Source organism: Numenius arquata, chromosome 8 (assembly GCF_964106895.1).
Source record: "Numenius arquata chromosome 8, bNumArq3.hap1.1, whole genome shotgun sequence".
Lineage (NCBI taxonomy): Eukaryota > Metazoa > Chordata > Aves > Charadriiformes > Scolopacidae > Numenius > Numenius arquata.
Window position 1 is genome coordinate 29,553,195 of NC_133583.1, and position 25,507 is coordinate 29,578,701.

The following is a 25,507-nucleotide window of genomic DNA, read 5'->3' on the forward strand; positions in this document are numbered from 1 at the left end:
TTTTCACGGATCTGTTTTTTAGTTAACCAACCGCCTGCTTGTTTGTACGAAGCTGCTGGTTTTATGCAAAACCTATGGTGAAACTGTTGGTGAAATAATTGCTCAGCAACGCTTGAGCGGGTAAACTGTAAAGAAATCATGTCCCAGAGTACAAAGAAGTTTTGCTACTGCATGAGTAACATGCAGCCTGAATAGCATCTCACTGTTCTGCCACTGTACAGCAGAAGGCTTTAGGAGTAATGGTAAGGGATAGAAAAGTCTCCAAAAGAGTGTTGTGGATTCAAGAGCCCTTGAGGATGTTTTGAAGCCACAATGGATGCTGTTAGGTGGGAAAATATTTCATAGAAATTCAGTGCTCATCTTGCACTTCATCAGGCTGGTGAATCCCATCAGCACAAATGAAGATAGAAAATGGATTTACGTGGCTTTCCCTGCGTTTGCTTCTCAGAAAGACACAGGCTGACTTAAAGCCACCATTGAAGAATGCAAACATGGCTTGAAATACAGTTGTAGTCAGTAAATGCAGACAGCCTTTGGAGGAATTCGGGTTTGGATGAGGTTCAAAACGAGTGTTACTCTGTTAGAGGCAGTTTGTGGATATTGGACTCGTGGCAGATTTTTGCAGAGCAGCTCTGCAGAGGCTGAATCAAAAACCAGCCCATCTCATAGGCTCTGCTTTATTTTCTGCAATCACTTAACTGAGGATTTTGGGGAAAGACACAAAGAAAAATACATTGTATAATTTTGAATTTCAAAGCAACACCACATAATCATAGTTGTTTATAATTAGAAAAAAATCTGTTTGGTCTTATGAAGACCTGCACTAACTTAAACATTTTGTGATTCCTTTTGCCACAGAGGGGTGCCTTTAGCATCCTTCTCCCTAGTTGTGAGTCTGTAAGTGAGACTGCTGCCTGGCTGCCTCTCTGGTGGAACGAACTGTGACAGTGTGCTTAAATTGCAGTTGAGTAGATAGGAGCTAAATATGTTTAAAGTAGCATTATTAATGATTACTTCTGCATTCAGAAAATTAAAGTGTAATCTGATATATGTAAATTTGCCAGATAAAACTCCTATCACACAAAAGCTATTTTCTTTTGTTCTTATCAACTTTTGCATGTTGCATTTTTACGGCTGTTTTTTTTTTCTTAGTCCCCTAAATAAAACATTTTACAAAACACAGAAAAATGAAGAATTTAAGTTTTGATATTGTCGTGGTTTGGGCACCCAAACAAAACAGAGGACCATATTCTTCTCCAAAAAGAGAGGAAGTATCAGCGTCCACGTTGATGAGAGCTCAGATTGGATTGATGGGGAAAACTTTATAGAGACCCATGATGGAAGAACTGAGACTTACAAACCTGAAGCTCTATAATTGATCATACAAAGGCAAGAGTAATGAAAGCAAACTGTTAACTGCACTAATTGAGGTATTGCTACCATAGATATAAAACCAGGCCTTGAACGTGTTCCCATTACATGTTGCCACAAGTTGTGGGGTACGGGCAAGTACTTTTCACGTGTCTGTGTGTGGAGGTCCTGCCCCTTGAAGGTTCCTGCAAACCGGCAGGAGAGCTCTCACCAAACCATTTCCAAATAAATTCTCGGGAATAAATTTCCTCTTCTTAATAATAACCTGCTGGGCTGTTTATCCAAGCCTAAAAGCTCATGTCGTCGTACTGTACAAACACAGTGCTGGAAGAAGGTGGTTTTGATTTGGTTTTTTCCTTTCAAGTTGTGTTGTGTTGTCACAAGCCCTCTGAACATGAAAGAGAAATGGAGAGGAAATGAGGCAACTTACTTTTTTTTTTTTTTCAAAAAGGAAAGAGCATTGAAACATTGAGACGGAAGAGCTGAGCAGCCGAGGAGACTCAAACACACATTTAGTGAGAGAGACAATAACTGACTGGCGCTTCTTCCCGGGAAGTCTTAGAAATGGAGAAAACAAACACCAGTGTTAACCCTATTGTCTTCTCAGTGATGTTTTCATGAGCACTTGAGGAACTGAAACTCATCCAGGCGGAAGAAGAATAATGTACAACACTTGGCAGACTGTCAAGTGGCTGGACTGTAACCCCTTGGAGCTTGCTTCCGTGGGGGATTTAGTGAAACCAGCTCCATGGAGGAAACAAGATGACTTTGAGGCTCCACCTGCAGAGCTGTGTGCCACCACCTTCCCACCACAGCAAGCGACACCGTAGCTGTGCCTGTCTGTGAGTCGCAGTCAAACACGCAGTGGGAGTCTGGCATTTCTCTAAATTACGACTGAAAACAGAAGTCTGAAAAAGAAAATAAATACTTTCCAACAGTTTGCTGGGACAGAGTAATTAAACCTTAAACCCCAGCATTTGCGCAGGAGTGACTATAAGATAAAGGTCTTGCTTCATATGTCTCCTATGTTATATTTCCGTCAAATAATATATATGAAATACTTTCTGAGCACAGTTCTTGTTTTTCCTTTTTTTCCTTAAATCCCCCTGACCTATGGCCTTGTGACCAGGGAGCATTTCTTCTGCCTCTGATGATCTGGACTGCTGGCACTGGCTGGCTGTACGAAGAGCAGACTTGGTGAACGTGAAGGCAGTCCTTCGTCTTTGATACTGCTGCAATTGCAGAAAGTCAGGGATTGTTTTGCTTTTACTTACCCTCTTTGCAGAATAAAATCTCCGGAATTAATTCTGAATTTACTAGCAGAAGGTATACTTTTATTAGTCAGGTCCCAACTTTAATTCAGAAGAATCAAAGGCGTAAACTCTGCCAAGTAAGGAATTAAGTTTAATGGCTCGTTTTAGCTTTGAAAAAAAAAAAAAAAAACCCACCCAAAAATGTTTGGATCACTTTGTTTCCTTCTTTTACAGTGCTTCAGAAATACTATGATCTTAATTAGGGGCTTGCCTAACTTTGGATGGGGAGAAAGAGGCCACTGGCAGGTCTCCCGTGTTGGGAAGCCCCAGGCAATCAGAGGGCTGTGTCCCATCTTCCATTTGCATGTTCCGCTCTATCTTATTTTCACGCCCTTTGCCTCATTTTCTCTACTTCTGCCCATGGATTGTCCCTAGACTAAATTTATATGGGGCTTTTGGAGCGGTCACATCGGTCTTGCGAGGGAAGGGCAAACCTCCTTTGCTCCATTGAAACCAATTCGGTTTCCTTTGCACCTGTTTCAGAGCTGGAATCACAGAATCACAGAATGATATGGGGTTGGAAGGGACCTCTGGAGATCATCTAGTCCAACCCCCCTGTCAAAGCAGGTCCACGTAGAGCAGGTTGCACTGGATGGCATCCAGGTGGGTTTTGAATGTCTCCAGAGACAGAGACTCCACCACCTCCCTGGGCAGCCTGTTCCAGTGCTCTGCCACCCTCAAAGTAAACAAGTTCCTCTTCATGGTTAGATGGAACTTCCTATGTTCAAGTTTGTGCCTGTTACCTCTTGTCCTATCACAGGGCACCGCTGAAAAAAACTGTCCCCATCCTCCTGACACCCACCCTTTAAGTATTTATAGGCATTGATCAGATCCCCCCTCAGTCTTCTCTTCTCCAGACTAAAAAGACCCAAGTCTCTCAGCCTTTCCTTGTAAGAGAGATGTTCTAGTCCCCTAAGAGAAGAGAGCAAAAGGCTGCATGCTAACCCAAACTGGGACTTTTGGGCAGTAGCAGTCGCTATAGTAGAGTCCGAGTAAAGCGTGAGTGAGAAAACCAGATGTACTCATTCAGACCAAGATTGTCGAGGTCTCCGTTTACAGCTGAGCATCAGGCCATCTTCCTCCCTTTGTGTCAAACCAGACATTTCCGTAGCTTTGAAGAACCCCAGATCCGGGTGTCTAATGCTCTGGTACCAGTTCTTGGTGTTTCTGAACTAATTTGAATTCTAAAGCTTACCTGCTGCATCACAGGGCTGTAGTTTCCCTTCCCCATCTGTAATACTCACGGAAAAATAGACAGGGTTCGGTGAACAGATTTGTGTAACAGTTATATGCTTTTTTTTTTCTATTTTTAACCTTCATTGATGCTTTTTTGCAGTCGTGTGAAGGAACCTCCTTCCCTACAGCATGAGTCGCCAATGCTTACTCCTGTCTCTTCTGCAGAATTAAAAATGCAGTGAACAGTGTGATTTTGCTGGCCTGTAGATATTCTCATCCATGGAGAAGTAGAGAAGGGTTTGTTTGTTAAAGGGGAGACTTTTAGTTGCGTGAATATACACCCTTGGAGGTATTTCTTGTGAAGTGCGAATGTGATGTTTTTTAAAGCCATTTATTTCTAAAGATTTAGCAGACTTGTTATTTTTCTGAATGTGAGAATGGAGTATCAGCAAGGAGAATTTGTCTAGTTTGGCTTAGCTAAGGTGTAGAAAGATTAACCATATATTCAGAAAAATCTTTTAGAAGTGACAGAACTAAGAAACAGTCATCTGCTGATTCATTTTCCTGGCTTAAAAAACCACTAGTCCACACCGGTTGCTGTTCTGTAGCTGCTGGGTGTACATATGGATGGATGATATGATGGAAATACTTTTTCAGTATGTGTAATACATGTGCAAAAAAGGTTACTCAAAGTCATAGTCAATAATTCTGGCTTTACCAAGGCAAGCATGCAGCCTGTCTGCTGGGATTGTGGCGTTGCACCCTATGGCGTAGCGCTGTGAAACAACATTTTTGTCTTGTAGGTTGTGTCAGCCCCGAACAATTCCTATTGCGGCATCTTTATGGCCAGCGCAGTCTGTGTGGCATCAGAAAGTGATCCCATTGTATCACCATGCTTTGTGACAACAAAATATACGATACATTAAAGAGATTTTGAAATGATGCTTCACTCAAACTTCTAGGTTTTATAAAGTGAGTCCTCCCATCCTCTCCCCAATAATGTTTTGCTGTGTCAACAAATTTTCTTGCATCCATCTTGCAGTATTATAGCATGCATAATAAGAACCTGAAGAAAATGACTAAAAATGCACTACAAATGAAATATTTTCCCATTTTTGTTGTCCTTAATATAAAAAAAGCTTAATATAAAGTAGACGTGCAGTAAAAAAATTCCTTGGGATGTGAACTGCTTTTTACATATTCCTCTTCCTCTAATATGAAGTTGTAGTAGCAGCTTGATTATATATTTATTTTGTAATTTGTTTGTCCTTTTTAAAAAAGGACAATAAAATTGATTCTTGATTTTCAAAGAGAGTTGTCTCCTTGTCTGTGTGAAGACCTGTGTTATTGGCTACATCTAATAGGGATAAATAATTCTGCCTCCTTTGCTGTGTGACACACACATCTTTTATTTCCCTCCCCTCTGTTTAATAAAGTTTGCAGCACAAGTGTCACTGTGGTTTTGACTTAAAAGAACTTCCAGGGATGCTGTAGCAGACATCCAATCTTAAAAATGCATGTTTACCAAGAAAGTAACGTATCAAAAGGCCCCAAGAGGAGATTGCCTGAGAGACTGCAACAGCAAAAGGCTTTTGCGAGCTCGTAAGCTGAAAATGGGAAGGAGACTGTCTCCATTACTGCTCTTCTCATGTAACGCATTCTGCACTTTTGAGGAGGGTGAGAGGAGTTAATTTGTCCCATCATTTCATTGTCTCTCTTGTGCCTTTTTGGGGGTTACCCATTCTAGGGGAGATCCCCTGAGCAGGTTGCACTACTTCTGCATCCTTTTGATTCAAGCTTGCCATTCGAATACAGGATCACAGAATGATAAACCATTGACTTTTCAGGTTTCCATCCTCTCAGGGCTTCAGAGGGTAAAAAGTTTTATTGGAGAGCTGTGGATCTCCCTGGTACAGGTGTGAGGAGATGAAATAGTGATCTGCCAAAAGGCAGGCACCTTCCCAGGGAGAAAGTGTGTGCATTCCTTGCAGTCCCCTTCCAAATGTGCTTCCATGGCTGCTGCCACTCAGGGGACCAAGGCAAGGCAGTGTTGGTACAAGCTAATTAAAATAGATGAAATTGGAAAATTATTGCAACTGGCATACCGGTGACATGCCTTGGGCTATAGATAAGTGCTTCAGAAGTCTGAGTGGTGCTAGTTGTTTGGGTTAAAATCTGTGTTGTTCTTTTGGGGTTCAAAATGGCAAGAAGGAGCTTTGAGGTGGAAGAATCTCTTGCAATAAAATTAAGAGATGTGCTGGTTTTGGAAAGCCATTGAAATAAATGCCCATTCTGTGAGGCCTCTGTTTAATTTATTTGAGAGATTAATCTTGTTATTAACATTTTTGCAAATGAGCTAGCTGTGCCGCCATACAACAAGACCTGAACAGGCTAGAAAGTTGGTTGGAGAGAAACCTGATGAAATTCAACAAGGGCAAGTGTAAGATACTGCACCTGGGGAGAAATAACCCCATGCACCGGTACAGGTTGGGGCTGACCTGCTGGAGAACAGTTCTGTGGAAAAAGACCTGGGAGTCCTGGTGGACAACAGGATGACCATGATCCAGCAATGTGCCCTTGTGGCCAAGAAGGCCAATGGCATCCTGGGGTGCATCAGGAAGAGTGTGACCAGCAGGTTGAGAGAGGTTATCCTCCCCCTCTACTCTGCCCTGGGGAGGCCCCATCTGGTGTACTGTGTCCAGTTCTGGGCTCCCCAGTTCAAGGACAGGGAACTGCTGGAGAGGGTACAGCAGAGGGCTAGAAAGATGATTAGGGGCCTGGAGCATCTCTCTGATGAGGAAAGGCTGAGGGACTTGGGTCTTTGTGCAGCCTGCTCTAGGTGGACCTGCTTTGGCAGGGGGATTGGACTAGATGATCTCCAGAGGTCCATTCCAACCCCATATCATTCTGTGATTCTGTGAAACATTGTCCTTTGCAATTCATGACATTTTACTCAGTGTATATGGGAGCCAAAAGACAATCAAACACCTTATGATTTGATGAGTAAAATTGCACGGAAAAGGGACCCACCAGTTCCTTTATTCTTATTTTGTTATCCACACCTAACCCTTTCCCATTTTGTGAGGTTTGTGCATTCGTTTCAAAGAAATGGAATAAAATATTACTAACGATAACAGCCTTCTGCTACAGTGCTTAAAAGTGATGCCTTTATGGAAACCTGGTACTCTGAGAAGTCCATCTGGGTTGACTTACACTAGACTGGTGGTGAAACGAGTTATAATGTAAAGGGAATAAAAAGAGCTTTAAGACTGATGTAAGGTAATCTCATCATAAGTGAGGCCCCACGTGGAAGGATGTGTGCGTGTACCCATACCCATTTTCAATTTCATATACACCTTTGAGTAATTTTGTAATAGACCCATCTAGTGTGGCATCATTTTGGCGAAATAATTAAGAAAAAAGAAATGAGTAAAAATATCTCCTGGATCTATATGAGGTATTGCACAGAATTAATCTTGTGCAGGGGTGTGTGTCTGTATGAATATCCATATATTCGGAAAAACCTTTGGTTAGTATTTTGTGAAGATGATTATTTTGTTATCTGTATCTCCAATGTGAGAATGGTTTTCGTTATTTTATCTTGCGGATGGTCGAGCAGTGAAGTAGCTGGCTGCAGAGCCTGTTGTCTGAAAGGGAGGGAAGAGAGAATGCATCATCCTTATTTAAAGGGTAATGTGGCATTGGCTTACATTTTTGGAAAGCTGTTTAAATGTTCCCAAGAAACATTCTTGTATGACCTACCATGACGTGTAATGTGATGCTGAGATCTGTACTGGAGAAAGCTGCTCAAGACATGTTTGCTGTCCATTTTCCCATTAATGGCTCAGCCTGTGGCTCGTGGAATTGAAAAAACCTCCAAAACTTGAAAACCATTGAACTTCATCAAATTAAGTTAATACAGAACATAGTTAGCTTCTTGTGGCCTCCGGGAACTAGATTGGGTTCATTTATTTTGTTAAATCCCTAGTTCCTCTGGTTCTGTGAAATAAGATAATGAATAAAGGATTGTCAGACCTTATTCTTGTTGAATTTGACCATGAATAATTGTTTCTAGACAGAGCATTGCTGCTTCTAACCCCATTACCAAGAAAGGATAAATTTCAGCAGCCTTTAAGAATAAGCTTATCCCACACATTGTTAATCAAACCCCTGGCTCGTATTTGGCTTGTTTCTGCTTGATTAACCACAAACTTTGGCCTTTATGTAATTTGTGATTATCAGGATTTTTTTAATCTGACAGAAGTGCAAAGACAACTCATGAAATCTTGTTTCTCCTCTAAGTAACGGTTCAGCGACAGGAGTGTTGCAGAGCTGCTGGCTGGTGGCCCCTGCTGTTCCATACCGGAGTGTCTGATTTCACTGGTTGCAATTCAGGCATTTTAAGGTTAAAATCCAAATCCTTCCTGTTGTTTTTCCCCATCCCCTGCCCCAGCCCTATTGCTAATGGTTTCCTGATGTTTACTGCCTCTCCCGTCAGCAACGCTGGTGGAGCTGCCTGTGCAGAACCCGTCTCTGGCCAGAGAGGTTGTCCCATTCATTTCCCCCATTTTCCCATGACACATGCATGGGAGAAGGTATGAAGGGCTGGCATGTGTCCATGAAGTACACGTGCTGAAGGAGTAGATGTACCCAATGGAGGCTACTTCTCTGTTTCAAGTGGGCATGAGACGTGTGCCACCCCAGCCTGGCCTGTTGCTTTGCAGTCGTGGATTGATGCTAAAATACATTTCCCGGGGCATTTCCATCTTTACCAGCATTTCCATCTTGAGACCAGCAGCTGGTCTCAAATAAAATACCCTGGGAGCATGTTGTGCAGTCGGAGGGAATTGCGTGCCTCTTGGGAAGGATGTGCTTGCAATGTGATTGCAACTGAGAGATCCCCCAGAGAGTTTCAGGTTATAGCAGATGCGTGCGCAGGTGTGGAAGATGCACTGTTTGGATAATGATGGTTAAGCATAGATAAGAGGTGTTATAGTCCTATCTCTGCATTTCCCGAGAAGAATTTTCTTGGTCCGGTCTGCGAGGGCAGGGGAAAGGAAACCTGGCTGTAGGAATGAGTCTCTGAGTTTGACCCAAGAGATGGTCTGTATTTACGCAGGATTATGGGCAGAGAAGAACCTAATGAGGTTCAACAAGGGCAAATGCAGGGTCCTGCACCTGGGGAGGAAGAACCCCAGGCACCAACATAGGTTAGGGGTGGATCTTCTGGAAAGCACTACTGAGGAGAAGGATCTGGGAATCCTGGTGGATAGCAAACTTTCCATGAGCCAGCAATGTGCCCTTGTTGCCAAGAGGGCCAATGGGATCCTGGGCTGCATAGGGAAGAGTGTGGCCAGTAGGTGGAGGGAGTTCATTCTCCCCCTCTACTCTGCACTGGTGAGGCCACAACTGGAATACTGTGTCCAGTTCTGGGCTCCCCAGTTCAAGGGAGACAGGGAACTACTGGAGAGAGTCCAACGTAGGGCAACAAAGATGATTAAGGGTTTGGAACATCTCCCTTATGAGGAAAGGCTGAGAGAGCTGGAGCTCTTTAGCCTGGAGAAGAGAAGGCTGAGGGGAGACCTTATCTATGTTTACAAGTACCTAAAGGGTGGGCTGAAGGAGGATGGAGCCGGACTCTTTTCAGTGGTTTCCAGCGATAGGACGAGGGGTAATGGGCACAAGCTGGAACATAGGAAGTTCCATTCAAATATGGGGAAAAACTTTACAGTGAGGGTGACAGAGCCCTGGAACAGGCTGCCCCGGGAGGGTGTGGAGTCCCCTTCTCTGGAGATTTTCAAGACCCGCCTGGATGCAGTCCTGAGTGATGTGCTCTGGGCAATCCTGCTTCGGCAGGGGAGTTGGACTGGATGATCTCTAGAGGTCCCTTCCAACTCTGACAATTCCGTGATAGTGCTCTGTATTTTGCTCTGAATTTTGTTCTGCATTTTTTAATAATGAGGCAGTATTCAGAATTAATTTAAAATGGCAGGATCCATAGTTAATTAACAAGCTACTCTTAAGAAAATAAGCCTTTTTGTAGAGTGTATGAAGTCTGTCTCACTTGCTCTCTGAAATACGAGATGCCCGAGAAGAACATTGTAGGTGCATAAACCTATTGAGCCAGTGGGATAATTGTCCAGCTCAGTATAAAATCTAGCCTCGTGTAGTGGATCACTTGAGGAAGAGCTAAGTACTCAAGTAAAATTGTGGAAAGGGAGATCTGCAAGGCTGGAACAGAGCCTGTTATTTTTGGCTCCTCCTTTGCCCTGGATCAAGTTTACATAAACTTAAAAACATGTTTGTTTAGCTTGCCCTGAGAGAGAAGCTTTGCTTCTGGTGGAGCACAAATCCCACATCCAGGGTCTCAGCTGTCAAACATGCTAAGAAATCTGCTTTTTTTTTTTTCACAAGGCAGCATCAACTTTCCCACTTGTCCTATAGAGAAGTTGGGCTAAGCACCCGAGGAGTGCTTATGTGCTGAGATATAGGAAGAGGATGATCTGAGGTGTGATGGGTATTATTCTCTCCTATGCATTGAGTTTTGGGTGACTAACTGGAATTTTACCAGCGCAATTCAGCGTCCACGTTGCAGATGGATAATTTGCACGGGGGTGCGCACGCCTGTGTAGTTACAGCATTCTAAGTTTTTAATGAGAGTAGTCTCCATTAATACCAAGCAAGACTGAGAGTAAATAATTGGTTTCAGTATTTTATCAGCTGCAAACCGTGTTTTTCAGTGTGTCTGCATGGGGAAGAGGGGTGGCTCCGCTGGAGAGCTTCTTGGTTTGGCTGAGCGAGTGCAAACAAACCTGCGGAGACATCATTCAGCCAAATCAGAATATGGGATTTGCGTCTGTCATCCCTTTTTTTTCATAACAAGTATTAAGTCATGACTCACGAATAATTGAAATACGTTTTCTGTAAATAAAGATTAAACTGAGCGATGTTGTCAACAACAAAGAGAGTATTTTACATTGCCTCCCTGTACACATAGGATAAAGCCTGGGAGCACTTGGATTTAAACAGTTTCTGGGTGGTACCATAAGTACTGCACAAGAAGGAAGACTGTAGGAGAGAGGGAATCAACGGTAATTTCCACTGCACTATTACATGTCCCAGAGCCCTGGTGGGCACTGTTAGAGAGGCTATGCCAAGAGAATTGCTTTTACAAGTTTTCTGGTTACCAGATGCCTTTAATAAGCGATAATGATATTTGAAATGAACAGGTGTATTCATGAAGACCAGCTTTTATGCACAGGATCAGAAGCAGCAGAGGCTGCTTCTCTCTCTTCATGGGGAGCATCCAACCTGTCAGCCAATAGTGACATCCAGCTTTGCCGATTCACAGAGCTCGAGTAGATGGTTCACAATTTTAGACATTTATCTCAATCAAAGGGTGCCTTTGTCTTGGACTTGGGATGGCCCATGAGCTGAACACTGAAAATATTTTGTGAACTCATTTTGCTGCTACCCTGATGGGCTGTAAGACTATATATCTGCATAGATAGCCGGCTGGCTAATAGTAATTTTAAAGCTCAATCCTGAATTTGCTGAGTAACATTAAGATACACAGTATAGCCTATAGTTTATCATTTAAGAGCATGTCCCCAGTTGTGGGTTGCACACCTGGCTGGTGGAGCACCATGCGGGATGAATGGATCTTTTAATATTTATTTCTCATGGCTTTGCTTGTGGCCTTGTGGAAGAAAAACAAGGACAAAATCATTCATTCCTGTTCTGTCTCAATACTTCACACTTGTTTGAAGTGAGGGATGTACTGGCATTCAGTATGCACAATGCTTATTGTTTCTTTTAGGTTTTACTTTGTCTAGGGTTTGCTTTGATACAGCAAATCATTTACTTTTTTTACAGCTCATGTCCCTCAGGGTGCAAAGTATGTTTTCAAAGGGCTTAAGTGGTTTAAGAAGATAAATTCCCCAGACCTCCAAAGAGATTTGTATCACAAATTGTGGTGTTTTTTGAAAACCCCGTTCAAAAGCTGCTCAGTGCAAGCAGTGGTGCTATGAGAAGGAAGGGTCATGGTCATCTTGCTACTCTTGGAAGGGTCTCCTTGCGACCAAACACCAATATTTAAGTGGAATAACACCTTTTATGGCAAGTCCTTACCTCTTTCTCTTCCTAACTTCCAAATGGCTGAAGGCCAGTAAGTGTGAGTGATGCCTCTTGTATGCTAGCTGAGAAGTTAATGTTTTCTGACCTTTTTTCCTGAATTTTCCTGACCTGCCTCTGTACAGGCCATTTGGCAACATGTTGTTGAGAGCAGAGGAGCGTGGCAGGGCGAGCGAGCCAGGCTGTGCATGGCCGTCCCACCAGGCTGAAAGCTGGTGGCTACACCAGCAGAAATTGGTGGGAGAACTTGCCAAAGCCTGCCCTTATTTTTTAAAGTTGGATGTCAGTTTATTTCAGTAAAAGCAGCGAAACCCAAAATAAAAAGACGTGTATTTAAGGACATGCTGTGGGTCATCAGACTTTTAGTCTTCAAAGACATACCATAATTTGTGCTAAACTTTTGTGACCAAGTGGAAGCATGGTTCTGCATCAGGAGATGCATTATAAAGCATTAGCAAAGTTTATTCTGGAGCAGGATCTAAACCTGCAAGAAAGGGGGAAGGGACTCTGGCCATGTTAATTTGACAAAAATCCTTACACAACCTTTCCCATTGGTAATTTCGGTTGCATGCAGGCTTCTACTGGAGATGATCAAATTACCTATTCTCCTAGGATAAACATCTATCTAGCTGCTGGGTTTCAGATCACATTTATACAGGCTGGAGCTGCGCCATTGCCAGACCAGCCAAGTGGGAAAGTTGGCCTTGCTCCATATAAACAGCTCTGACTAAGAAAGCCACACTAAATTTGGAAAAGAATTAGGGGAACTCATTTTTCAACTGCCCTGGAGTATTTTATCTCCAGTTGCCCCATGCTATCATTTTATGGGAAGAGTTTCTATTACTCATGACTGTTTCCATCATGTTTGTTTTCAGATAGCGTATTTTTATCTTCTGTAAACTAAAAGAGTTTAAAAGATCCATCGGTGAACAATGGATCAAGAGTCCATCTGCTTCTCTTCCCACCTGCAGGTAGTGTTGCAATTCCTTTTGAGCTGAAGAATGCAAGGCCACGTCGTTGTGTAGTGCCACTGACAATCTCTTTAAAAGAACCTTTTATTCTAATTTTAAGAGGTAATAGTATTTTTGATACAGAGATCCTTTGCTACAAGCAGTGCAAAGACTGGAATAAACAGCATGAAACATTTGCTCCTCCATTCATGTTTCGATTGATTATAAATACATTCTGCACATAGAAATCACATTGATATATTTCTCATTTATATATATATTATGAATTGCGCGGTTACTTTCTTTTTGGTCGTCATGCTTTAAGCTGATCTAAGAAATGTTGACACTGAAGAATCACACTTCTGGGCCCATTTAGCCATAATTGAAAGATTTTGCCAAAATTACAGGTATTTCCTGCGATTGTTGGGCTTTTTTTTTCCCAACACCAGAATTTTGTTCTTTGTCCCACTTCCTTTACAAATTTTTACTGCAGGATGCAGGCAGCAGTCAAGTGAGGTCCAGTGTCCCAGAGCCCTCTGTAACAGATTAAGAGGCCACTGCAAGCTGGGAAAGAAAAAGCTGCGGTGGAAAACAGGGGCAAACCCTGAGCAGGAAACTCCACCGGGGCTGGGGCCAACAACATCCTACTGCTGGCTGGCCCCAGAAGAAAAAAAAATAATGCTGTAAAGGTTTTGGGAAGCTTTGTCCTTATTTGGAGAATAAGTTTATTCCTTTTCCCAAAGCAGGCTGGTTTTTAAAAGGCTGTTAGATGGGCAGGGATTTTCTGCTTCAGCAGCACTGGTATCCTGCTACTACATGCAAGCATGTCCTATAACCAGTAGGTCTCAGAAAATCTAGTCTCCAACTGGAGAGTTGGGAGTCCAGATTGTCACCTGGTGCTGTCCCACAAGTAAATCTGTGAAAAATTTACATACCTGAAAAATTAACCCGGCCTCCTGATGTCCCTCCAGCTTTGTGTAATGACTCTGCAAACGCGGCAGTTGGCCAAGCCATCTCCTCCATGCACCCGGGCAGGGCTCAAAGGGGCACCAGGTTTGTACCCCGGCGGTGCTGTGGGGTTGGAAAGGGGCAAGAGTCGGGCAGAAGGGGCTTTCAGCTTAATTAAAGGCAGCAATCCCATTGATGCTTAAGGAGAAGGCTCCAACTCACCTCTCTGAGCTGGTTAGATGGCAGTAGCTGGAATGAAAGGTCATGTCAATATTGTCCCTAAATGTGAGAGATGCATCAAATTCTATGTATCAGAATGAAAATAAAATTGCAGAGACAGAGGAGCTGATGTATAGCTTTTGCTTTTGCATGCACGTCCAGGTAACTACAGCAATGTAAATGTAATTAGCAGGTAGTTATGGAGTAACTAAATACTGCAGCTAAATGAAATTACCTCTAACAGCTTGGTAATGTCCCACATGAGGAGCAAATCAGAACTGGACCTGAAATAAGCACCTTATAAAATTTTTGCCTTTGCCTATCTCTGCAAAGTAGCTGTTTTTCCGCAGCAGTCTCAGCCACAAAGATTTGGGGTTTTTAAATGGAAATAAGGTAGCCAGAATTGGTAAATCTGGACCGTAGCATCTTCTACACTGGAGCATCCCATGCACTTTATCCTGTAAAATCCCTTGTAATGATCTAAGGCTTTTCTCTTTCTTTAACTGTATTTATTTTGATCTTCAGAATTATTTAAGATTAAAAAAAAAGGGCATGAACATTCTGGGAAGTGCACTGACATTTAAACTTCATTTTCTGGTGAGAAATGGCTGTAAAATCAGTAGTAATCCAGGAAGTTTTGCATGGTTACTTTAGAAGGACTATGTTTATATGCTTGAAACAGCAAATACGTCGAGACCTCTCTCTGATTTCATCGTAGCTGCTGCAGATTCACAGCCTGTTGTATAAAATACAGAAACATCATGAAAACTGCCAGTGAATCCTTTTTGGTGGTAGTGTCGGTGCATGGCTGGGAGGAGTTTGTGAATCTGGGAACATCGTCGTAGGATGGGAGTGGTTCAGCTTTTCCAGGACTCTGGAGGTCATGGTGCTTCTTGCTGGTTCTCCTGTTTGGCCATTCGGGAGTGCTGAATGCCAGTCCTGGTTTGGGAGCCCATGTGTATAAAGGCTTCAAGAAATCACAGTTTGGGAACTACCTTTTTTTGGTCTTATACAGAAAATTGTCCGTTTGTTTTTTTTTTTTTTTTTTCCCTAAGCAGAACAAACTAAAATTTTGAAAGCATCGAAATTGCTTGAGGTGTGAAATTATGTTTCTCTGTTGTATGCTCGGGAAAAAAACCTTGTCATAGGTCTCCTTAATACAGGGAAGAAAGGGATCTCGCAAGTATTCAGGACAGTCTGGATGCTGTCTAGATCGTAGTCCAGGGTTTGGGTTTCACGTTGCTGCTGATTCTTTGAGTCACGTATGTGCACTTGCCTTTAACTTTTAGCTTTGCTTCGTTGTCTGTAAACCATTTTTTAAATAGGGTTAATGAGTTAATTACTTGTAAATTGCTTTAAGATTCCCAGAAATGAGACTGTCAGTGTGTTTATTGCTACTGATGAGATCTTGGTCATAGCGAGACAATACAAGATTAGTGTTTATTGCAGCATGACTGAGCATCTGTTTACATTAAAACAAAGAAGAGGCTGCCCAAGCCTAGAAAACATACTTTGTAGGAGCTTTGAGTCAGCTTGAAGATCTGATTATGTGATAAAATTGGCTAATAAGGCTAAATACTACCCAGTATCACTTGTGTATGTGTTTCTTTGAAAGCCTTATCAGCCCTGGAACACCCACCGCTCTGTGGCAGTATGTCCTAGGGAGAGGCAGATAACATCTTTTCTTAGAGAAATGGATTTGGGATATGTTTTGCCCACTCTTAGAGGAAAAAACTGCGTGCAAAACCAGTGTTTTCTCTATATCTTTTAAGACCCGGACAAATTCCCTCTGCGCTTGCTTATCACGAGAGCTGAATGCATCTTGGAGGGTTTCCTGATCTGTTGCGCAGCAAGTGGCCTTTGGTGCGCTTGGGCAATATTTTGGGACGCTGTGATAACGTGATAACGGATTGGGTGATAACGGGTTTGCTTCTGCATTACAATTTCTGAGATGATGTACATTAAATACAATTAAATCTCTATTTCTGCCTCAGGAAAAACAGAGGCCGTCATCAAAAACTTCAGCCCGCACTACAGACGCCAGTACACGGTGGCTTTCTGCAAGCACGTGCAGGATGAGCTGGAGCAGCACCGGGATTCCCAGTCCCGGTTCCTGAAAACCAAGGTAGGCAGGCACATAAGCTCTTTCCCGTTCTGAAGCTGCCATGCACCTCTGCTCTCTTGCATGAAATAGTTAATGCATTAACTATTTAAATCAGACATTTAGTAGTCATAATGTATGAAAAACATTAGCTGGAAGTCTGTCAGCTACTGACTGGGCTTGGTTTTCTTGTTTTTCCCAGCGTTGAATGCCACCTAGGAAAGTGGTACAGATACTCAAAGCTTCTAACAATCAAGCACAAAGTATTTTTAAAGTTATTTAAATGTTTCTGTACATGCGAGCACAGTACAGAATTGTTCTTTCATCTTCTTATATTGAAAAGTTGAATAAATAATAAATGTGTATCTAGGACATTTTATGTTTGCGCTTTCTCATATATAACACAAGTGTACACAATAGACCAATAGACTTGCAAGTGCCGATGTCGGATTTGCCTCAGATAGGTTTTAGGTGGAAAAGTTGCATTTGGGTGCAGGTTTAAAGTTTATTTTTGAAAATTCATCTTAGTTTTGGTTGTGTTTGGTTGTCTCATTGTAGCAGGAGAAGAACGATGACACGTTTCTGGTACAAAGCATGCATTTTATCAAGGTACAGTTGGATGCTTGGACAAAACTAGTTGCTTCCTGCAGATTGCAAGGGTTTGCAAGAATCTTGGGTCAGAGATCATATATGCAGGGCCGAAATTTATGTAGGAAACTTAATTAACCCTTTCAGCTACAGGGTTCCATAAAGAAGATGGAGAGTGAATAAAGTAGATGGAGGGTCATAAAGTGAGCTATGGAGAGCTTTTTTTTATTAGAGGAGAGATAAAAAGAAAGACAAAAGTCTCTTTATTAGAGGAAAATGCAGAAAACCAGCCTTTGATATTAAGAAGACACAAATATAAATTTTTCAGCCATATTGGAAATCAAGGGTTTGCAATGCTCTTGAAATGAATAGGGTAAAGCAATGAGGTGGGTTGTAAAAAGTGGGATAACAGAAGAGCCCTGTCTTTCAGGAAGATGTGTATCAGTTACAAGAGCACAGGTGCGAAAGTGTTACAAAGAAATGGGAAATAATTTACTATTTTATAATAAAACTCCTTACTGCAGAAACAAAATGTTTTAAATGATGTTATCTTGTGAGAAATAGGAGATAATGAACTACAAGTCATCTTGCATTCAGCGTGCCAACCAAAAGGTAAATAAGAACGTCTCTGTCTCAGACATCTGGAAGTATTTTCGGAAGGCAGGGCTCCTCTGCTGCCTCCTCACCTCAGGCTACAAGAATTTGATTACATATGTAGTATCTGCCCAAATCAGAGATGTTTATGAATCCAAATTGCATTTGAAAACTCAAAAGCCCTCATAGCAGTCTTATGGAAATGTAGAAATAAAAGTTTCAAAATGGTCAGTAATCCAGAGTTATTTCAAATCTAGAAAATTGTCTTTGTAGCCCCCGGCAGAAGCTGGGACAGTCTTATATGAAGCAGAGCTGCTGCATTTTGCTGAGGATCTGAAGAAGTGGAAGGACAGATACGTCGTTATCAAAAATGACTATGCTGTGGATTGCTTTGAGACTAAAGAGGTAAATGCTACGTCTTATGTTTTTCTATGCTCCCAAAAAAACTGATATCGAGTGAATTGGCCACTGCTGTGGCCTTTCTTTTGGCAATTCTAGATGAAATGTTGTCCTTGGTGAGGTGGCTCCAGCCTTGTGGAGATGGCTGGAAGCTCCACGAGGATGGTTAAGGGTACAACCAAGCACCTTGCATTGGTCATAGACGTTGGCAAGAATTAGGAAATAACTGTAACAGCACTTTGAACCTTCCTATCAAAGAATGCTTCTTATCTGTATGTATGTCATTGTAATATGCCCCTGTGCTTCTGCTGTTGGGTTTTAAGTGGCAATTTTTGGGTTGCTTCAGGTTGACTACAGTGAAGCTTTTCCTTTGGCAGCTGCCATAGTCAAACTTGTCCCAGCTGACAAATCAAACAAATAGGGCTTAGAATAAAATCCCTTCCTTTTCCCCTCCCTTCTATCCCTGACTTCATCATGGCTCGGGAGCACTGAGACAATATTTTTTAATATTTTTTTTACATTTAACCATATTTTAGATTTGATGTTTCCAGGAAGTATATCTGAAATTCAGTCTGACAAAAAAAATTTCCTTTGGGGAATATCCCTGTGCATTAGCTTTGTAAATGAGTTGTGTGCTCTATGTTTTCCCTCTCCTTAATGGCTATTTGACTCCCTCTCTCTTGATTTTCCAGGCCTACCAGAAAGGAGCCAGCCCTAAATATCATGTTCTTCCTGCAGGAGGCAAAGTACTGACTTCAGAAGAAGATTACAATTTGCTGTCTGATAAACATTTTCCAGATCCAGTTGGTAAGCCCTGCTCAAAGCTGAGCTGCCAAACCCCAGGCTTCGTTCCTTAAGCAGACCTCTTCTGACCAGGCTTTCAGGCTAGTCTCTAAAACGGGACAGCAGAAGACGCATGCAGCCCTTTTTCTAAGTCAAAGCACAGCTCCAGAGTGGACATACACAGAAGATGCTATAAGCTAATGTTCAGGCAAATGCTGGCTCCCTTTTTTTTCCAGCATCCCGGCACAAAGCCGCTGGAAGCTGTGCAGAAGCAGGGCAGGAACCACACCACCATTGTTCCCAGGCTTTGTTAATATTCCTGGTTTATTTGTTTCCATTTTTAGATGCCAGCTGCCTGTGTTGACTCAGAGTTGATAATAAGTCCCACAGAAAGGGCAGGAAGGTTGCTGCTGCTGAATTTGTTGTTTCTGGGACAGGAACTGCTGTGGTCCTCCCTGCTCCCACCCCACTCCACGAAGATGGAGAAAATTCAATCTTTCAGGGAGTGGATTTCATGTTGCAGAGTCAGATACAAAAAATGGGATGCCACGTAAGGAAAGGGATAAGGGCAACATGTACGCAAGGATTTTTTTTAAAAGTCTTTTCTCATACCACTTAAAGTTATGACTACTGGGAGGTGTCCCCTTTACACCCCTGATCAGAGGGTAGCGTGGGGCAGCGGTGCCTGGAGGTGTCTTCCGTCTGTCACCGCAGCTCCACAGGAGTTGGGGCTGAGTAATGTGGAGCAGCCCAAAGCCACTTGTGAGCTTCCCATGGCTCTCCCTTCACAAAAAGTTAGTCTTTTATGGCCCTTCTCCCCTTCTGTGTGACGCTGAACACCCTCCAAGATGAACCTTATGTGGCTGGGCTCTCAATGCGTGGCACTGAGACAAGATTGGGTTTGGTCACTCATGAATGGTGTTGTACAGCATCCCCCGTGCACAGTGACTCAGGGCAGCAGGAAATGGAAGCTACTCAATACTTTCTTTGCTTCATCTCCAAGGGTTTGAAGTGACAGTTCATCAGGCCGTCTTGCAGTTGAGCTTGGAAACCCTGGAGGCAAGGGAGCCACTGCTGTTCCTACATGGTTTAATGCAGTTTTTTTCTATATATAAGACCGTGTGTTCTTATACAGTGTCTATGTGGAGGAGACCAGAGTTGCCCACTGACTTACTTTTTGCCATGAAAGCCTTTCCCTAGCAGTTACAATCCAATGAAATAGTCACTTCGAAATTTTACCAGAAATTTGTAGTTTATGTCCACTTTGAATACCAAACAAGAGGACATCAAGTTGCTATGGTATGGTGTAGAAAGCTGGTTGGTGCCTGCTGAATCTGCCTATCCCTGCTGTGTCCCCCTGCCCTCCATGCCCAATCGCTTGGATCAAGAAGGAGACGTGATTTTTTCATGTCTCACGCTTCCCTGCTAGCCGAGGTCTGTTCTCTCTGTCATAGCAGAGGAAAAGGGCCAAACTTCCCAAGAAATCTGCAGATTTCAAATGGAGCTGTGTTTTTTGTGTAGGGTCGAGTGAGAAGGAGGTCGCTCAAGCCTTCGTTCAGCTGCCGAGGGAGTTCCCCGTTTACCTGTGGCAGCCCTTCGCCCGACACAGCTACTATTGCTTCCCGGAGCCAGAAGCTCAGAGGCAGTTCAGCGCCGTGCTGGGGGACTGCGTGAGACACTCAAACCACGGTGAGTGCAGAAAGGGCCTCTTTCCTGTACGTCATTCACCCCGGAGAAGATTTAAATAGCTATTACAATAAAAAAGCTGTAGAAAGATGAACGTCACTTATGAAAGGTGGTTGGTTTGCAATGCCTTGAGGAATGCATTAGCATACCTTTTCTTCTTGCTTTGCTGGGAGCAAAGGGTGGGATTTGAGCTGCAGTGTAGTAAGCTTAGGGAGAATGGGAACTACTTTGAAAGTGGTGTTCTCCTCTCTGTCAACTCATTTAAATCCAGTGTCATGATACAAAATCATACGAGATTTTTACTAAATATGGCGCGCCAAACTCTCACCTATCTTTGCAAGCTTGACAGATGCATCACAGATATAGTAGACCAGGTTTATACAACATGGAGGGAGTGCAGTCTCCCAGTGCATTTCTGTAATGTCATACATCTATCAGCAGTGGTCAAACATCCTGTGTTTTTTGTGGGTGTTTAGATGGCAGCTCAAGCCCCAGCCATGGTTAAGCTTTGCAAGAGGGGTGTGAATGGTGTGTAAGACAAAGTAATGGTTGTTTGCGCAAGGGTAAATTTTAAATCTCACTTTCTGACTATGTTAGACTAGAAAACTTAAAAAAAAACCCAACTTGTGACTTGCTGGGATTATAAGATCAACCTTGCTCCCGTGAAATTGGAAGAGCATTTATGAGTTGGATCCTTCAGAAAAAGAAATGCTTTCGTGTTTTTCAGATGACTTTTCTGCTTTTCCATCAAGCTGACCTGGTTCTCCCGCTGGTGTCCCAGGCTCTTCCATGCTTTTAGTGTTGCTTTTGATTTCCATCTGCTCCTGCTGCTCTTGGTGGGAGATGTGAACACTCGGGAACTTCTCCAGCTATCTCAGCTACTTGGGCCTGAAGCCCATGCTTGTAGATAAATGAATTGAGAGTGCAGTGTGTGAACAGTCCCTTTTGCTTACAGAATTGGCTCCCAGTGTGTTTTCTTCAGCTGTCACTTTTGTCTCCTGGCCATCAGCTTCACCCAATCACCCTCAGACAGCTGTCTCGCACTGTCCTCCCCAGATACTTCTCAACTGCCATCTCTTTTCCCTCGTCTCCACTGTCAAAGGCATTCCTGGTCTCCTTTAGAACTCCATTCCCGTGACAAAAACACGCATTACTGTATTTCTAGGCAGTTCCCTAAGATGTGCAGTTATTTGTGCGGTGCTCGGTAGTGGTTGGTGGCAGATGCCTTCTTCGCAGGACATGCAGGATTCTCGGTCCTGGTGCTAGCCGGGTGGTGTGCTCTCCCCTGACACTCAATCCCCCTTTCCATCTTATTTCCAAGCCATGCTGAAGGTGGCGAGACGCAGCGTGCCCTTCTAGCACTGACAGCCTCACGCAAACCGGAGGAAGCAGCTCCAATGCAAATCTCTGTAGGTGTGGAGAGGCTGAGGGCTAAGACACTCTGGTAGGCAAATACCCAGTCACAGGGACTATAAAGACTGGATCATGGCTAGGGAGGCATCAGTCCAGAAGGAACACGCCTTCGCTTGGCATTTCCAAATAGGTTAAGTCTCAATAAATATTCCCTATATAGCTGCCAGAGGAACCCTAATTCCCATAGTGTGCCTGAAGGCAAAGCCCGCCTCTGATTTTTGGTTCTGATTAGCCTGGTTTTAGCTGTGGCAATCAGACAGTTATGAAAGTGCTCCGGACTTTGGAAGGCCACCCCTTTGCTCCTCACCAGGGTTTGGTAAGGAGATGGGGATACAATCAAGTTTTCCTGGCACTATCAGTATTCCATGACTTGAAGCCTGTTCATTAGGTTTGGGGTTTTTCATTCCTCTCTTCTGGAGCAAGTGTAACAGGCTTGACAGAGATTTTGGCAGCCTTTTTTTTTCGTAAAGTTCAGCACATCACTCCAGGGGCCAATTCTGAATTGGCAGAAGCTGGGCTTAGATGACCTAATAGGTCTTTTCCATCTTCAATGCCTGCGAGTCTGTGTTTTATTATATTTCATATGGCTCAGCTGTTGCTCATTTATGCATCTGTTCCAGGATTTATCCCTCTCAGCTTTTTCTCTGGTCATATTTTTATCAGACAGAAGATGCTTAGTGACACTGGAGTGCCTTCATCAAGGCTCATTCTTTCTGTCACATTATTTTTGCTCAACAGACTGATTGGTAGATAAAGACAGTCTGTTAACACTGGTAAAAGTGAACAGTTTTTTACAGCTAAGGAAATGGGAGCCACTATTTTCTGGATTTCTTGGAGTTATACCATCTCCTAGAAACCTAGTTGCTGCAAGTGGAAAAATGATGACTGACCAGCACCCCAGTAATCCAGGTTCAAGGACTTCATATTGATTTATATTAGTTTTCACATGACTGAATGATGTTAGTTTACTGACACTTTTTAAAGCCTTATTTGCAAACAATTCTGCCTACAAAAAACAGGTATCTGAACAATCCGACAAAGTTATGGGCATGTGCAGGAACAGAACGCATAATAAGGCTCTTGATACAAAAATTGACTGTGCTCTTTTATTAAAAAGAAATCTAAAAGAGAGAAGAAATGTGAAAAATCCTTTGAGTTTGCTTGTGGAATGTATGTTAGTGGGATAAGGAGCCCCGGCCAAGGCAGCACTTGCCCCACCTCTTCTAAAAAGTGCCGGCTTAACTTTTGCCAGGGCAGATTTGGCAAGGGCAGATGTAATGTCTGATCAGAAGTTGTCTTTCTGTCTTTTCTATAATCTACCACTTCTGGAAAGGAATATACGGCGCTGCGCTTTAGCCAAAAACTTGGAGGAGATTTTGGGTTCTCCCAGGAAGCAGAATTAAATACTGTCTCTTGCTGAACAGAAAAGTGGAGTGAATCAGTGTGTGGTCTTGTGATGGGAGCCGCCCTGGCATTCAGCTGTTTCCTCTCTTCAGAGTCCCACTGTTACAAATAACCAGTCCAGCCTGTGTTTCTGGGTTTTCTGGTCAGAACTCAAGGTCAGGAGAATAATTGCAAAAGTGTTTGGATTTAGGGATTACTGCTTGCAAATATGATTCAGATGTACGGATTGTGGGTTCTCCTCCCCCCCAATTTTCCTATTGTGTTTGCCTTTCCTTTATACTAATTAATAAGGGTTGGCAGTTTGAGAGGACTTCCTTCATTATCAATAGAATTTTGTGAATACAGTTCAGATGAAGCATATTTAAAACCTTTTAAATGAGCCTAGGACCTAACTGGTCATGGCTTTAAAAATACTCTAGCACAACCGGACACATACGTTGAGATTCTGTGAATGACCCTGACTCTGAAAGTTGATCAACTGATTGATGTGCACACAGAAATCATCCCAGTTCAGTGATGCATCTGGGCAGCTCCCGCTTTGCTCTTTGCAAGTTGGCTTTCATGATGCCTCAGGATTTGGGGAGGAGATTAAAGGCTTTTTGGGTTTTAAGCTGTGATGTCATGTGATTAAGGGCTAATTAGTGAAAACACAAGTGCCTGGGGAGCAGCAATGAACCCTGACAAACTGATGGGTGCAGAGGGGACCCCGACTTGGCTGCCCCGGCGCTCAGAGGCGGGGGCTCAGCTCATGGTCCTGCTGTGAAGCCTACCCAGGTGGACCACCAGCAGCTCTCCTCAACCGCCTTGCAGTCTGCAGGGCTGTTGTTGCCTAAGGTGGTATGGGACTCATTGTAGGATGGAGGGGAAGAGCATTTGAGGATTGTGTAAAGTGTATTATGGGATGTTTTCCAGGAGACCGTGGGAGTGTACATGGGCATGTTTAGGGGAAGGACCAAAAGTGGGAAAAGGGAAGGATCAAAGTGGATTGGAGAGGAACAAACATGGGATAACAGAGGCAAGAAGGGGATAAATGGAGCCAGTTGGGTGTGAACAGGAGACTGGTCAATACGCTGGCCCAGTCAAGCCCCATGCTAGATCACCACGGTCTGTCCTGTCTTCTTACTAAACTCCACTTCTATTTTCCAGGGTGAGGATGCTCTCCAGTGTGTGTATTGGGGTCCTAAGTGCCAGCAAGTAGAGAAGGAGCCACAGGGTAATGGGCACCCCAGAGGTTTGAGGTGCCAGTACCTAGAGAGATGTGTGTGAGAGGTCCCAGTGCCAGCAATGGGAGAATGGACCACAGAGCACAGGGTCCCATAAGTGTGGGGCCACCATCTGGTGAGACCAGAGTGTTTTCCTAATCAACTTCCACCAGCCATGCATATATATAGGCTTCACTCACTAGCAAACTTCAAGCTGGACTATCTGGCAAGTGAGAGAGGAGGTGTGGGAGACAGTGACCAGAGAGACCATAAGGCTGGGACTGGTAGTGGAGGGACCATAGGTCCAAGCCAGCTACTAAAGACACTTGGGAGGGTCTGAGAGTTAGTGCTTGGGGGAACATAGGTCTGGACCTGCTGTCAGTGGGGGCAGGTGGGGAAGGATGTAATGAGAGCTGCAGCTATTGGACTACCAGATTTGGCAACTCTAGCATAAGCCGTACTTGCATTTGATTCCCTTTGCTGGCTGAGTTTGAGTCAAATATATTTCAAAATTGCTTTTCGCCATTTAGTGTGTGACCGTTCTCCTGTGAAAATTAATGACTGTGTAACTTTGCTCCCAGGAGAAAAAAGATGACTGTAAATTTGCATATTCAGTACAGAGGTGCTACTACCTAATCTTGGCTGTTATCTCAAAACTGCTTTACAAAACCTCCATCAAAAAGCTTCCTTCCCTTCAAACTGTTCAATTCTTTACCAACAGCTTTGTAATTAAGGACTTCCGTAGGCTGCATTAAAGAACATTGTGTGCAGCTCTGAAATGCCAAGATTCATTTCTCATTGAATTTATTACCTAGACATAGGGTATAAAACATTTTAACAGGCATAGTTGCTGATTTCAAAGCTTTTTGGCTTTGATCAATGAATATGATAAATGAAAGGGTGAGTTAAATTAGTTAAATGACATAAATGTGCATATAGAAAGATAACACTGAGGAGAAGGCTCTAAATGTGGAACAGGTCAGCCAAAAAGTGTTCTTTGCAGAAGAACAAAAAAGCCAACAGGTACAGAGGAGTCAACAATAAAATACGGTGGTGTAGAGTAATATAACCTAGTGATGACTGTTGATAAAGGTAATTCCACATAGAGAGAAGAACGTACAGTTCTCTGGGTACAGGGCTACACACTGAAATTTTCAACATTCGCTTTGCTAGTCTGTTCCTTATGCTGTGGGACGTTTGCTGTATTATTCCAGGGTGATCATGTAG

The 25,507-nt window shown here is 43.1% G+C and overlaps 1 protein-coding gene across 1 annotated transcript in view; it reads left to right on the top strand.

Annotated features, from left to right (window-relative positions):
- NIBAN1 (niban apoptosis regulator 1) overlaps positions 1-25,507 on the top strand; it is a 74,198-nt gene that overhangs the window by 16,557 nt on the left and 32,134 nt on the right. Inside the window, exons 2-5 of the mRNA XM_074151304.1 lie at positions 16,105-16,235; positions 17,667-17,798; positions 18,485-18,599; positions 20,097-20,264. Of these exons, the coding sequence (XP_074007405.1) occupies positions 16,105-16,235; positions 17,667-17,798; positions 18,485-18,599; positions 20,097-20,264 (546 nt within the window). The remainder of the gene's footprint in view (positions 1-16,104; positions 16,236-17,666; positions 17,799-18,484; positions 18,600-20,096; positions 20,265-25,507) is intronic.